This window comes from Erpetoichthys calabaricus, chromosome 3 (genome assembly GCF_900747795.2).
Source record: "Erpetoichthys calabaricus chromosome 3, fErpCal1.3, whole genome shotgun sequence".
Taxonomy (NCBI): domain Eukaryota; kingdom Metazoa; phylum Chordata; class Cladistia; order Polypteriformes; family Polypteridae; genus Erpetoichthys; species Erpetoichthys calabaricus.
Window position 1 is genome coordinate 263,025,234 of NC_041396.2, and position 16,769 is coordinate 263,042,002.

The 16,769-nt window shown below is 37.9% G+C and overlaps 1 protein-coding gene across 7 annotated transcripts in view; it reads right to left on the reverse strand.

Annotated features, from left to right (window-relative positions):
• Positions 1–16,769, reverse strand: part of kdm6ba (lysine (K)-specific demethylase 6B, a) — a 487,454-nt gene that overhangs the window by 22,042 nt on the left and 448,643 nt on the right. For 5 of the 7 annotated variants that reach the window (XM_051924045.1, XM_051924043.1, XM_051924042.1 and 2 more), the window contains 6 exons: positions 9,942–10,030; positions 2,367–2,526; positions 1,507–1,636; positions 1,132–1,227; positions 610–835; positions 384–455 (listed from right to left, as the gene is read on the reverse strand). In XM_051924045.1, coding sequence (XP_051780005.1) covers positions 384–455; positions 610–835; positions 1,132–1,227; positions 1,507–1,631 — 519 coding nt within the window. In that variant the 5' untranslated portion in view covers positions 1,632–1,636; positions 2,367–2,526; positions 9,942–10,030. Of the gene's footprint in view, positions 1–383; positions 456–609; positions 836–1,131; positions 1,228–1,506; positions 1,637–2,366; positions 2,527–9,941; positions 10,033–16,769 lie in introns of all 7 variants that reach the window. The other 2 variants (XM_051924046.1, XM_028798178.2) reach the window with 2 other exon arrangements.

The window sequence follows — 16,769 nt, forward strand, 5'->3', positions numbered from 1 at the left end:
ATACTGAACCCACAGTCAAATCAAAATGTTTGTTCCATTAAAGATACAGTAGACTGAATAAAACATTAAGCTGGTATTCCTGAAAAATACTGCGAACACAAAGTGTGGAACTCAAAGTAAAATAAAAAAAAAATCTTCATAAACTTTTTATACATGACACTGCGATAGGTAAAATTAATTTTCTTCTCTTCAGTTTTCTAAGAAAACACTACAGCATTTTATTTTCTCTAATACAATGATTGGGAATGAGCACCATGGCAACTGATGCAGGAGGAAACTAAAGAGTGGGCAGCTGGAGAAGAGCTCTTCTACAAAAAGCTGAAGAGTAAGAAGTCATTACGCATGCACAACAATGGCAAATAATGCTATGCAAAAATCATTACCTGCTGTAGAAGGCTCCACACATCAACAACCAAAGGCAGAGTGCGAGGCCGATGCTGGTGAGGATTGAGAAACTACATACAGAAAGAAAGGAAAAAGAAAGCGTTCTAGTTCATTCTGTCTCTCAAAATATACAAAATGTTCCTTTACTGCAGGTCTGTTTTTTGTCCCCAATTTTCACAATAATAAATAAAGTAGAATTTAATAAAAAGAGCAATCTTTTTTTACCCGCTGCAGCTGGCTAACATGTGTGGAGAGGTGGTTGTAGCCGCCACCATACGTCTGATATCGCAAGGTGTTCTGATAACAGCGCAGTGCCTCCTCCAAGTCCTGCTCCGATTCATAGATTTGCCCCAGCTGCTCCCACAAACGTGGCTGATGCTGATCTCGCAGCAGGCTTTGTGCTAAACCATGAATGGCATCAATCTTGTCATGCAACGTTCGGGGCAGAGACCTATAAGTGAGTTAGCAACAGTTATAATCTGAAAGTATTTCTGAATCAAAGTAGACTTTGGTACTAAACTGAAATTTATGCTGCTACAACTTCGACTAGAAAAAATATGAACGGCATGGTACTTATTGCTTAATGGATGTTTATTCCACAGATTTCTGAATTATTAGAAAAAGATTCATATTCAGAAACTGTTGTTATAAAAAATTACCCACTTTCTGCTAGTACAGAGTGACATGTACATTTCCCTGAAATGTCTGGTAGATTTCTTAGTTACTAGTGTTTTACAATTTACTCACCCAACTGAAACCATGAGCTTGTTGGGATGTACAAGACCACTCATGTGAGGAGGAGGGTGAGGTGGAAGGGATGGTTGGCTTGTGCTGCTAGCACACCTACAAGGGAAACAAAAATTGATGAAAACCTCAAGTAAGCAAGTGCTTCAGCACATAAGGTTAGCTTGCACCCAATAATGAATTATTAACTCCTTCCCAAAGGTGTTAGCACATAACACACCAGTTTATAGTTAGCAGGGTTTACTGGCACAGTAAAGATATTTTGTTTCTAAATCTAAAAAACAATGCATAAATCCCTAAATTTTGTATTTAAATTCAAATTCATCTTACATTTGGTGTTTCATAATATTTAGAATAACCCCCCATGACTCTGCCTACCTGGATGATGGTGGAAGCCATGAACGGCCCCCTGTGGGTCCCCATCCTCTGCCTTGACTTAGGCTTTCCAGAGGAAAATTATCCTGTGTGCTGCGCCCCCCAAACTGTTCCGATGTGTGATGCATCCAGCCTATCAGACACAAAAAACAGAAAAAATGCTTATTTACTTATAAAATAAATTATTGACAATCCTGTAGTCTTCTGCAATCACTTTCTGTACTTTAACATAACAAACTGTTAACAAACCACAGAATACATAACAATTGTCTAGCAATGCCCTGTTGGCAACCACACATATAAAAGGTACAGACAGGAAATAAGTTAAAATTGAATGAAGGCATGCGGTGGGTTGGCACCCTGCCCGGGACTGTTTCCTGCCTTGTGCCCTGTGTTGGCTGGGATTGGCTCCAGCAGACCCCCGTGACCCTGTGTTCGGATTCAGCAGGTTGGATAATGGATGGATGAATGAAGGCATGAAGATGTATGTGAGAGTATCACATGATCACTTAGCAAATGAACCAATATTACTAAATATTATAAGGATAAATGTGTATAAATGCAATACAAGAAATATGATGAGCAACATCTATGACCTTTAAAAAAAATTGTATGGTGTTGCTTTCAGTTTATATTTAGTGTTAAACTGTTTAAAAGTACAACAACAACTACATAATAAAGGTCAAAAAGGTTGAAAGGGATATCTGTCTCTTACATGTATTTAAGAAAAACAGAACAAGCATTGGCATAACAAATTACATTCATAGTATATATGCAGTGTTATTGCGTAACATCAAAATCGGAATTAGATCATTTTGTTCATCACAACATGAACCCACTGGGACACTAAAGTGCCTGCTTACCACAGTAACTGTGTTTGCCAGTTCCTCACCTACTGGCCAGCCTGCTCCTAATTGTCTTGCTTAACAAAGAGATTCAAGATCCCTGTTCGTACTTATGGGTGTTTAATCGAAATTCAAGATCACTTCTCAGCAAATGTGTTCACTGCTGCTCCATCATACCCTGAACAGATACAGAAAATGGGAGATGTGAGAAATAATTAGTGCTGACAACACTGGGCACAGAACAATATATCTTTGTCAAATGCCACGTGCAAATGTTAAGGGAGATACGCGGTTGGAGCAGCTGAGATTTAATATAAAAGGCAAGTCATGTAGGACTCTCACTCACAGATTGGCTATTTATACCAGGTGGACAGTTCTTCACCCTAACAATCCAGAATCTTCTGCTATAGTTATACATATGTATACAGTTAAAAACGTATGTGACATTCCCAGAAGGTGGAGCATGTTAAATACGAAAGCATACAAAATTAGTGTATCATTGTAAGATTTATAAGCAACCACACAATAGTATTTCTATTTGATTCTCAATTACAAAAATGCAAAAGAATTCACACTTATCAGACATAAACAATTTACTTACCTTTCTAGTGAGCACAGTCAAGCTGGCTAGGCCAGCATCTGTCAGTTAAATCTTTTTGCTTAGTACATCTTCAAGTTCACATGTTATGGACAATCCTCACTCTCTACACTCCCCTCCCCTCCCCCATTTCAGTATTAGCTAACCCCCTCCACGTTTAGGCCAATTTCTTGTTTGTAGTAGGGCTAGTTGTTCATAAATGAAGATGCTCATATACTACACATATTGCACTTGCATGCTCTTATGTTCAGGTCTAACAGGAAAGGAGAAAAGAGCAGTACTCCATTAAAAATGGGGCTACTCATTAAAAGTAGATATTTATAGAAAGTAACATTGAAGTGGAGTTTTTGGAAAAAGCAGCAGTGCTAAAATTAAAATAGCAAAACAGAATAGGGAAGAATGATGTGTTCAGTAAAATGTTTTAAGTGTCTGTCCCTCCTCCATGTACAAGTGAAGTAGGATTAAAAACATTAAGGAGTATTCAATCTCCCGCATTCTTTGGTTGACATTAGAAAGAGTAGCTTATTCATTTACTCTTAAAATAGGAATGAGAAGCTTTTTTGGTCATATATGAATCACTGGGTTTGAGAGGACTGAACTACCGGAATATGTAGAAAAATTAATTTATCAATTATGTGCTCTCCTGGTTTCATAGGAGAGAATTAATTGACAATATATTGCATACATTCCCCTAAATAAATTTATAATTGCCTAGAGTGTGCTTCTCTTCCCTTTTGTGTTGTCATCATTTTTTGTTTTTTCCTTACTAGTTATAAAGAGTTAAACATGATTCATCAAAAAAAATAAAAATAAAAAAATCATACCCATGCATTTAAATCATTTATGGTGTGACTGGGTTTTTCAGAAAACAAATGATCTACTTTGCCAAATCTTGTAACTATAAGAAGCAGTGTGCAATGATGTAAAGATATTTCCTTTATATAAAGATTGTCTCTTTATTCAGTTACACATGCAAACAAAAAAACATTACACCTTTACTGTTTGTAATGGTTGTTTACACTATCCATGTCACATTTCATGTGTATTGACAGTATGCACAAACCTTTGCTTTCATCTACCATGGTAACGTAACACGTCTGAAAACTTGACTATTCCAATATCCCAATTCAAGGTCGTAGGATGGAAGAACCTAATCTGGCAGCAGGCATAAGACATTATTCAATGTCTGGATGGTGGGGTGGGGATGGGGGTGGGGTCTATTTAAAGGACTAACATGTATATACACATACGTGTACACACATGCATGCACACAACCAATGGGGGTGGGGTCTATTTAAAGGACTAACATGTATATACACATACGTGTACACACATGCATGCACACAACCAATCTGAAATTGTAAACGAACCTGCCTGTATTCGGAGTGTGAAAAAAAACTAACACACAGAGAAGTGCAGACAAATGTGACAAACAATGCCCAGATGCAAGATTTGAACATTGGATACATGATGCAGTCACACTAACCACTGTGACACCTTCCTTCACTATAATAAACATCAAACAGGGCAGAATCTTGGGCATTTGAATTTGTCTGATGCCAGCATGAAAGCAACAAGTAGAATTTTGAAACTTTCTGCATGTTTGCGTGAATGTGTTTCCTGTTCATTTCACTTCATTTTGCTGGGTATCACCCATGTGTTTGACTTGCTTGCCAAAATATTCATGACACGGGGTTATTTTTGCACAGCGGCTCTTATATCAGAGTAGTACCATGCTACCACCACATGGTGGCAGAAAAGAACAGCAAACCTTGCTTTTCAAGTGTTAATATTCAAGAACACATTGTTTGGGACCTACAGGAGGATGGCAGCAATTTCATTTAACACATTCAGCAATGGAAACAGTATTTACAATACTACACAACAAATCATTGTCATCAACCACCTATACTGATTAATAAAACATAAGAAGTCTGTGGGGATAGAACAATTTTGATGGTTCATAGGGATTCATGTCTAGATTTCATTCTGATATATAGCCCCTTCATGTGCTCTTTACTGCACCCACAAATTTCACAGCTTAATCAAAGAATATGTATAACTGAACCTCAAACCTATACACAAAGGAACAAAATGATCAACTAGCTCAGTGATTATGCCCTTTATTCACAGTGGTAGTAAAAAGTGTTTGGACATTTTGTTCAACTGTTTCACATTACTGCACATTTTATAGTGAACCTGGTTAATATCTTTATATAAACTGCAGCAGGACACAGATACACTAAAGAACAAAAAGGCATTGAAATATTTGATGTAAAAGATAATGAAACAAGTGCCAAATGCAGTCAGATGATTCTTAAGTATAGTATTGACTAGAATGTAAATGTTTATGGCTAACATAGGACTAGTTATATCTGAAAAATGTTGACACTATATTTCAAATTAAGTTCCTAATACCATAAATGTAATGGTTTGGAGATGCCAAATGAATCTGTATAAGAGGATGTTTCAGGGGAAGCCATCTGTCAGCGATGAAGAAGTAGAAATGCAGGAGGGATATGCAAGATAATAATAATCCAAACGTCCACACAAGTTTACTTGTATAATCAAGATTAAGATTTAGATCATTTATGTTAGGTAGAATGCCCAGAGGGGGCTGGGTGGTCTCATGGCCTTGGAACCCCTGCAGATTTTTTTTTTTACGTTTGTTTTTTCTTTCCTCCTGGCCATCGAACCTTACTTTATTCTTTGGTACTTAGTATTGCCTAATCTTATTTTTATGTTTTACCTTTTTCTTTCTTCATCTTGTAAAGCACTTTGAGCTGCATCATTTGTATGAAAATGTGCTATATAAATGAATGTTGTTGTTATAATTAAATGGGTCAAGAAAAACAAATTCCAGACCCAAACCTGAAAAGGCTGAGGGAAGAACTGAAAACTCTGGACTGCTGCTATGTTCAATCAGTTCTGCAAGGATTATTAATCCAAAATTCCTCCACAATGTTGTTGCGACAGATGGATCATTATCCACAGGAAAAATCTAGTTGTATTCACTGCTTCTAAAATGAGACATACCAGTTTCTGGGTCCAAGTAGGGTAATTCCTTTTCCTTGCCTGACCTATATTATTTTAAATTCAGAAATATACCCAAACTATTGAAATAAGATGCAATGGTCGGCTCCTTTTTCACTGGTCATGAATCCAAGGTTGCAACCTCAGATACATACACAGTCTGTGTAGAGTCTGCCATTATTCCCATTTCTGTGTGAGATAATATATTCTAAAACTTCATCTACATTCCTCAAACTGTGTGCGTTAGGTTGACTGACAACTCCAAAATAGCCCTGTTTAAGGAGAATTGAGTGTTTGTGCAAGTGTGCCACATAATGAGCTAGTGTCCAGGGTGGGCTAGCTCCGCTTTACACCATATGTTCCAAGGAAAGGTCTGTGATGCCAAGTTAAACTGTTCAAGAAGTGATAGATGGAATGAAGTATCTACATTACTAAACCACAGTCGTAATTTATGCACGTAGGCACCGACACGCATGCGCAGTGCGCCGCCCCAGAAACAAACACAGCGGCTTCCCAGAAGTCAGTAGGTGGTGCCCAAACACCACAACCCAAAGTCAAATGCAGCAGCCTCCCAGAGTCAGTAGTATGTATGTGCCAGTAGTCTGTGTGGCATGTTTGATAGATAGATAGATAGATAGATACTTTATTAATCCCAATGGGATACAAACAATAAACGGAGGCATCTACCACGCGCTTCACAAACACCACAAGCAAAGAAATCACGGCTCCAAAACGAAACACCTCAAGTAACGGAAATACAAAAACGAGCCCATATGGATAAACAAAATGAACGAATGCGCCTACAACGCACCTCTGAAACAGCGGACGCAAAGGAGTCACGGCTCCAACAACACAGAGCTCAAAGGCGCCTACAACGCGTTTCTGAAACACTACATGCAAGAGAGCCACAGATCCAACACAAATAATCCACTGTGCCACCACTCAGTGTGTATAGGTTGGAGTATGCTTCCTAACAGTAAACGACTTCTACCTAACGACACAGCCACAGAACAACAAAGACGAGACACAACACCACCTGTAAACTAGACTTAATGAACGAAGGCGCCCACACAAAGAAACCGCTTTAGTTCAAATACGGTTATTCAATTAAATGGAAACTTTACCATGCCTACGACCTGTGAACTAAACCTGAGGTGCAGCGTGCATGCCAGGTTGTACAGCCGCCCGGACAATGAACGAGCGCGCCCACAAAGCACTTTTGACACAGCACAGGCAAAGGAGGCACGTATCCAAATGGAGGGAGCTCAACGATTAGTAATACAAACACGAGCCCGTATGGCCCATAAGGATACATGTTATTGAATTAAATGGAAACTTTACCATGCCTACGACCTGTGAACTAAACCTGAGGTGAAGCGTGCACTCCAGGTTGTACAGCCACCCGGACGCGACCGCCCACACCACCGCATATACCCTCCATGATATTTCATCACGCAGAAGCTGAATGCCATTCTTGGATTTCCGATTCGCTGGCGAATCGCGGGCTTACTTGTAATATACTATGTTATCTGCTCACTTAAGTGTCATTTTATCTAACTTTATCTTCTGGATGAAGACCTGACAACTGTTATTAACTATGAAACACATGCAATAATTAAAAGGTCAAAATTTAATAAAATCCCTGACAATTTCCTGGTCCTGCATGTATAAGTAGGTAAATTGTTTGCTATCTAAAGTTAATTAAAAGTATCGGGACAGATTCTGAAATAATATTCCTCTCCTTCCAAACAAACAATAAAACTGTCAAGCCTGGTTTCAACCAGACACAACCATGAATTGCTTACTTCACATTGACCATTTTCCTTAAGTGAAGGGAGTGTTGCAATTAAGTTGCATTGAAGCTGGAGGGGAAGAAGGCTCACCTTTCGAACCTTTCAAACCCCCCTTCAAGTCAACCAAGAGCAACTGTATGCAACTGAATTTCACTGGGAAGATCTGCTGCAGTTGTGTCTTTTTAACTACTAGGGGGCTCTGCACCCTACTCGCTTCGCTCGCCCACCCCTGGGTTTCATTTACCAGATATACAATTTAAAGAGATTGTTATTTTCATGGGAATTGTTACATATGCATTATTTTCACTTTTACTTTAAAACTTTTGTAAAAACAAAACTTGTCCTTTATTTTCGGCCCTGGGCGTGGTTACATCTCTTTCTCGCAGGACGTATAACGCTGCTCGCGTTGTGAAGGGGGTGCGGCTGAATGCACGCTAAGGAGATGCCGTCGGATCATCTGCTGTCTTTCTGCTGCTGGCGAGCTGCATGTTCTGTTTGTCTCGCTGCCCGATCATTTCAAAGCCTGTACAGCAGCTGTCCTTTTGCCACTTCATGTCTCTGCCGCTCACGTTGTGAAGGAGGAGTCATGGGGGTGGGGATTTAGGGTGGTTGAACGCACGCTAAGGAGAAGTGGTCGGATCATCTGCTGGCTTTCTGCTGCTGTCGAGCTGAATGTTTTGCTTGTCGCTTGTCTTTTTTTTTTTTTTTTTTTTTTAAGAGCTGGGAGCACATGAAGCGTGTCTGCCAAAAGCAATCCAACAGCTGCTACGTTAGATGTCCATGGACTTGTTTTAAATGATGTCTCACTGCCTTTTCTTGCATGACATTGTAAAAACAATACTTGTCCTTTTCTTGCAGGACATATAACACTGCTTGTGTTGTGAAGGGGGGGTGACTGAACGCATGCTAAGGAGATGCCGACGGATCATCTGCTGTCTTTCTGCTGTCGCGCTGCCCGACTATCATTTTAAAGCCTGTACAGCAGCTGTCCTTCTGCCACTTTGCTTCTCTGTCGCTCGCAGTGTGAAGGGGGAGGGGGGGGGGGGAGGAGGAGGGATATAGGGTGGCTGAACGCACACAAGGAGAAGTGGTCAGATCATCTGCTGGGTTTCTGCTGCTGGCGAACTGCGTGTTTTGCTTGTCTTTGTTTTAAGAGCTGGGAGCAAGTTAATGTGTCTCTTGCGGGACTTCAAATTGTCTTCCAAGAAGATCACGTCTCGTCTCCCTAGTCTCCCTCCCAAAGGTTTTTTTTTTTTATAATAGTGAGATGAGATCTGGTGCTGTGCATTAGAGTTATTAGAGAAAAATCTGCATAATTTAAAAATAGCGACAGCCAATATAATCATTGTACAAGATAACACTGATGTTGTGTCAAGCACAAATAAGACTTAAGAAACAGTGACTTGTGATAATTTAACAGATGTGTAGCTAATAAAATAAGAGAGACACTGCAATTTTTACTTTAACCACTAGAAGGCATTGCAATACCACATGCTAATCAGATACTGCCTCATCTAATCACAACATTTTAGTGACCTTTATGCAACCTACTCTCACTGTTATCAGTCAGAAAAGTATCTGATTAATAAGTAGGCAAATATTGATGACAAACAATGAGTTCATTCCAAAAGAAAGAAAAATGATTTGTGATGAAGTGGTTTGAATATATGAGATCCAAGATTTTACACAGTACAGTGTATGTGCTGAAATAATAGAAGGATGGTTACTAACTGTTGGGACTGAGAGATTTGTATCTTTAACAAAGACCAATACCATAGAAAAAGCCAAAAGTTTTGGTTTTGTTTAGTTGTGTGAGGGGAACCGGAGTTAGACAAACTCTGAATGTACATGGTCAACTTTGGGAAAACAAACTTGTAAATAAAGGAGTCTGAATCACTACTACAAAATGCATTTGTGTTGGAAAAGGTGAAATACCACTAATGCACAAAGACATATTTAAAAACAGAATAGCTTTCAATCTTCTTTGGAGTCTAGCTCACTTTCTGTATTAAATATATTTGGTTTCCTTATCTCAACAGATTAAATATTGCCTTTTTTAAAGAAAACCAAATCTGTCCCTCCTCAAGGTTTCACCATTCTATAAATATCAGCAGAACCCCAGTAAGATCTCAAATATCTACTTAAAAACTGAAGTACCACAGAGCTTACCTGTGAACATGCGCTTGACTAATTTTTTTAACAGAAGGCTTCAATTCACTTTCTCCATGCAATCATCTCAGGGCATTGATTTCAAAACACTCTACATAAACAAAAGAAAGAGAACACACAGGTCACTAGAGTGGGTGGATCAAGGTTATGAGTGTATTTCTCTCCTGTATAATTCAGAACTTTTTTTTAAAATCACAAGGTAGAGACACAGCACCATTTCAAGCCCTCCTTTCAACCCGCCAGTGTCCTGAAACACAGCTGACAGTCAGACAAATTTTCTTTGATGTTGTCAAATGTAAACAATGAAAATAAAAAAAGCAGCATTACTATGTTTTATATCAGCAGGCCAGGCAACCTAATTTTTGATGTAAATACAGCATGTTTTATAATTCATGCAGTGGGACAGAAGATCTCCAATACTAAAGACATGCTTTTGAAAGGAAAAACGGGATACTTATCAACAAGCAGGACAGATTAACATATATATATATTTCTGTTCATTTTTATGTTAAGAAAGACAAACAGATAGTGCCTTTCACATTAATTTGTCTATGAGAGACACTGAACTCTTTTTGCACCCCCCAAACCATAAGGGAAAATTAACTTGTTGTACAAGTAACAAAAAACAAAGTCTAAGTGTTAATTTATTATAAAACATAAGGAGTACACACATACACACACACACAATATGCCTTCAATAGGAAAATTATCTTGTTGTAGAAGCAACAAAAAACAATGTCTAAGTGTTTATTATAAAAAATAAGGAGTATACACAAACACACACAATATGCCTGCAATACATTTAATGTATAATATTCCCAAATAAACACCAGGACATTTCATAAAGCAAAATGTTAAGTTCAATTGAAAAACACCATAAAACAGAGATGTATTATTGCTACAATAATTTTACTTTCACATCAGGTAAAATGAACGTTACATGGTGAAAATCAAGGAATCAACTGAAATTGCAGATGATGTACAGTAGGGGAGCAAAGAGATCCAATTAACTTCATATGATTTCAGTGTGAATGTGTGCACGAGACTGTTCTGTGATGAACAGATTGCACCTGTCAGAACTGAACTGGATTGTGTCTTGTGCCCAATAATGCAGGGATATAACACTAACTCCTTAAGCCATGAACTAGATTTAGGAAGCTTCAATTTGGACAGACAGATAAAGCTCAATTTGAATCCTGAAGAGTCCTTAAAGCCTTCCAACTTTAATGTTACAACTGACAAGGTGAAATCTAGGGCATTAGGATCACAAAATTAAAGCAATACTGAAAAGTGTGCTTCAAACATTTAGGACAGTGAGAATATTTAGTTTGTCTCATGGACTGATATAGTGCCAACTGTAAACAGATATTCTGGGGTTTCAGCCTTGAAAGTTAATATCAGAGTTTTCACAGATGATGCAGCATCTGATAGAAAGACAGTATTTGTTGATCCAAATGAGGTGTGATATGATTACTCCATTCTATCTAAGTTAGGTCTCTAGCTGGTACATTCATGTTGATCCCGGTTTGATACTCTGTGTGGTATCTGAACAAGACATTTTTTACCTATTTTTGCTTTAAAAAGTACCATTTATTGACATTGACTTTCACATTACAGTATTGATACTCAATTGGTAATAAGCATTTTTATTTTCTCTACTGTTTTTGGTTTTATTTGGCTGTAACATCTTTTTCTTCTAACTTTCGGCTACTCCCGTTAGGGGTTGCCACAGCGGATCATATTGTCTGCATAATCTAAAATGCGTAATAAAGTAAACTCTAATATTTATGATTTTTTCTTGAACATGATGCAATCTAAGTTTCCAGATTCTTTTCTTTTCATACATAGTTGACATCGCAAAAAAATCCATTAGAAACTTATCAACAGGTCATCAATTTACCAAAAGATAAACTTTTCGTGGCTATGCGCAGGTGCATGTTACACAGACGAATGGAGAGTGACGGAGGCAGATGCTTAAAGGATGCAGTGGGCAATACAGTGACGTGTTTGGGAATTCCTTCTTGATGAGGTAACTACTTTCGCCATGACTCAGACAAGTAAGACAACAAAGTATTGATAAATAAACAGGAAGCTATAACTGCTTTAAGGGGGAATCCACAAAACCAAATCTAAAAAACACTTTTACTTTTCATAAACCATGCGTGTAAAGGAAACCAGATTCAGCCTGCTGGCAATGGGGGATTTCAGGTCTGCTGAGAAATTAATCTGAACAAATACTCGGGAGGCTGATATGCCTACACAGTTCTGGCACAGCAGAGTCCAGGCTATACAATCACTTCTGCTGAAACATACCATAAAATGTTAATTCAGTTTTAGTCGGCTATAAATTAAACCTTAAAAACACAACTATAAGGAGAATTTTTAAACATAGTACACTTCTGCATAAGAAAGAAGATGCTCAGTTACTCTTTTCACAGAATCCCTAAACAGAAACGACAAGATGTGAGGCATGGATGAGAATAAAAGATTTAGTATCTTTAATAACTCATGATTTTACCTTGATGTTAAACTACTATACTTTTTACATGTCAAATGGGGTCGGCACTGATACAATGAAGACAAAACACACCCTAACAATCATAACTCTCAAACCTACTTAATTGAATTCAGGTTTGAAGAAACCTTAGGCTATTGAGACAACGTCAAGCATGGCGTCAGTTAATCGCAGGGAACAGTTATGTATACACACAATCACATGGACACAGCTTAAGGGTCACCAAGTAACTTAACAAGCAGATGTAAGAGTTGGGGAGAAAACTAGAGGGTTCAAAATAAATCTAAATCAGACATGGGAAGAACATGCAAACATCTACACAGATAGTTGTCAGGAATGAAAATCAAACCCAGAACACTGGATCTGTACTATGTACTAACCACTACATATAAAAAGCAGTGCAAGATACCTGATGAACTTAAAATTAAACAAATGTTAAACATCTGATTTCAACATGTCAGCTAGAGTTACAGACAATGAATGCTGATGCCAGTTAACAGTCAAGAAAGCAAATTAGAAAATGGAGACTACTTGGCCAGAAACAATACAATAAAAGAAGCTTTGAAAGCCTAAATGCTGGGAGTGCTGATAGGATACTGAACCTTTGCACACATGCAATCCACAAACAGGTATGTAATCAATCACAACTTTTTCTTTCCCATTAACATCAAAAATATTTACTTCCTGTTTTAAATTACAGTTTAGGGAATATATCTGTGCCAAGGCATGTTTTCCTCCTTGAGGCAATACAGAATATTCAGAAGCAATGAAATGTGATTGAAGCCAAGTCATTAAAATATAATAAGTGATTTATAGTTGTGCTGATTGAGTTTAATCACAGGGTGATCTAAACAATTACTGTTTGCCAACCTACACAGACTATGATATAAAGACAGGTACAACAGGTGTGAGGTGGGGCGATTAGACATTGATAACGAAAGCACCAACTGAGAGGAAGTGAACCTAGGTCATGTATGAAAGAGTACACACAGTGATACAAAGGGAGGATGACAGTCTAATTTTTAAACACCCATGTACTGAAAACTTCAATAGCAGATTGAAAAACTTTTTTATTCAACTGTGTGTATGTAACCCATGACTTTTATTTTTGGTCTCCAACAGCCTGTATGCACTTCAGTCAACAGTTGGATAAAGGCATATCTGAACAAACTGAATGAGGAGCTGAACAGTAATAAGGAAACGTTAAAGGAAAACCTCCAAAGCCAAAATAAAGCTACAAGTAAATAAAACATTATTTTGCTGATGTATAAATCTATTAATTAAAAAGAAAAAAAATCAAAAAAATAAATGGTGTTCATTGTGTTTTGCAAAAGCGACAGATAATGAGGAACATAAAAAGTTAACCATCTGTGTAAAACAGTCACAAGACTGCAATTCAGATCCTGGAACACCTCATACTTTCACTGCAACCACTTTCTTAATCAGAAGCCAATTCCTGTTTGCACATGAACTTCTTATTTCAAGGTTTGTCAGCATGTGGAGTCTGAAGTTAGTTAACAGCTAACATTCAGTCAATCTCAAGCTGCCTGTGAACACTTAAAATGTCAGCAGAAACTGTTTATCATAAAAGTGAAGCTAATAAAAATATGTAGCTCAAAAGGGCAAAATTCACTCCTTCATATTTTCCTCTTCAAGAACATATGTGGAAAAAACCTAACAGAACCAGAGTTTGGTCTACCTAGAAAAAAGAGGAGACAGGAATACACCTATTGTTAGTTTATCTATTCAGATTCCTGTTAGCAGTGCACTCACCACAGCCTCCTGGCCTATTTCAAGTAATGCCCACCTACAGAAAACCTCAAAGCACAATGCTGCTTCCAGGAAGTGTTTGTAGGCTTTTTTTTTTGGTAAGGTAGGCGTGTTATTGTGTTCATTTGAATGTCATGGGTAATGGGTTTTCAGATCACATGACTACTCTTCTGCAGTAAAGTATGGCATGTCAGCTGCCAGGCAACGTAACTCTTGAATTAAACCTAAGGTTTCTTTACAGTGTCGATTCTAACATGTCTCTGCACAGCTACCACCACAAAACTGTGAAACAGCCAATAATATCAGAACAGTTTTTCAGGGGAAAATGCTTAAACATCTTCATTAGGGTCAATGTCCTCTTGCTGAAATGCCACTGCTAGCACTAAGCAATAACTTTTTCCCTGTAAACTGATCAAAAAGCAACTTCCAAGGTAAGTGGCAATCTTCCCCCAACACAAAATAACTACAAATGCAGTCTGTCCCCTTGATAATGAATTTGGTTTCTCCTAGCAACTAGTTGCCATGGCACCAAGTCTAATACAGCAAGAGGCCAAGCTGAAGCACCTCGATAAAACTGTTGGGATTCAGAGCATGCTTATCAATGTCTGCTTTGTGGACACCATGACCTACTTAATATTTATTTAAAAAAAAAAAAAAAGGGGGGGGGGGGGGGAGAGAAAAAAATGCAGTGAAGCTATGTCAGCCATCTGGGGACCATTTGCCAGTGTACAGCACAAAGTAATTGTGAAGCACCTCAGAATTATAACACCTATCTGCAGGATATTTTCTTAAATTGTTGCTTAAATAAAATGCAATACAAATCACCATTCCAAACATTATTAAGCCTGGTAGCAATTTTTATAATGAAGGAAATTTAATGTATAACCACTCTCCGGAGGCTTTAACAGCAAAGGACACAGAATGAAAATTTAACCTGGATATACAACCTGGTATGCATACCAAATGAAGAAGGGTGAGTGGGTTGGCAATATAAAATAATAAGCACCAGAAAAGCGTATATACAAAGGTTTTCAGAAGTAAATGAAGTGTATGCTTGTGTACTATGTACTTGTGCCTTACTACAGAGCATCCAGCAGGCAACAGGTTTCACCAGCAGGCAGACAAGGATCATTCCAACAGCAAACCACTAAAGGAGAAAGACACCATTACTACCAATGACACAACACCTTTTCATGAGAAAGTGGAAATAAACACAAATTACAGAAGTCAAAACCTCCAAAAGAAACACTTCAGAATTTAAAAAGTGGATAAAAGAAATTCTTCCCAAGACACAAGAGGGCAGAAAACTCAATTGATATCATCGACCAAAGAATCTCTAGAAAGAATGAGTGTGACCCATGGAGCATTGGCAAAAGATGGGAAAACCTTCAAGCTGTACAGTAGCTTCACATGGTTCATAGCCAGGAAACGTAGGGAACTTGACATTTCTATAAAAATGAGGTACTCTGTTTTTTTTTTTTGGCAAGACTAAATCTGGGAGAGACACTAAGTGAACAAATTGGCAAACAACCACACCAGAGAGGCAGAGACTGAGACAGAGACAGTCCTAGGAAGGCCCAGAGCAGCCAGAGGGTTTTGAGTTGTTTTCTTTTTGTACTTTGTGAATATTCAGCATAATAGACATCCATTTTTTTCAAACATACTAGTCCCTCTTTGGTTTTATTCTGGATTTGGAGTGAAACTATGAAGGTACTCTCTCTTTACATGGACTCTCCAAACAAAATGCTGAGTGAATGCACACTATCTAAACAGTACATGTCAGCTCCTTAGATAGTGGGTGACACTAAACTGGCCGAGCACATACAAAGGTGGGTATGAACATTAGTATGTTCTGTGATGGACCGCCATTTTGGTCATAATGGCTTCTTGAACCAATTGCTTTCAGAATTGACTCATGCCTTACACAGTCATTAACAGAAGAACAAAAAGGTAATTCAGACAAAATGGGATGATAGAAATGTGCATGGGTGAATACTCTGTATAAAGATGTTTTTTTTCTAATTTATAAACATATTTGAAAATAATTTTAGAAAACAAGTATAAAGTAAAAGGTCTTTAACCTTTACTATTAGTATAAAGGAAAATTATAAAGCACCAGCACACACTGATGTCTATTCTGAGTGTTGATAGTATAGAGTTCAAGATACACAACATGTTAAAAATACTTGTTCCTGTCAGTTTAAACAAGAACAAAAAAAACTTGCACACACTCAAATGCTACATAGCCTCATCAGCAACAAAAAAATACAAACATCTTTCTCGTACAGTTTTTTAATGTGCTTGTGTTATTTGTGATTTAAAATTACGCATACTTGATCTGCTTTTTTAGGACACCCATTCAATATATCATTTAAGCTACTGAGTCCAATCTAGGGTAGGGGGGAATCAAAGCCCCAACTACACTCATGGGTATGGTACTGGACTATAACAAGAAGTCTTGAAGGTTCAATTCCCATCACTGTATAATATTTGAAACTTTTAACTCACTCTGGAATGGGGGGGTCGGCTAAATGAAAATTGTT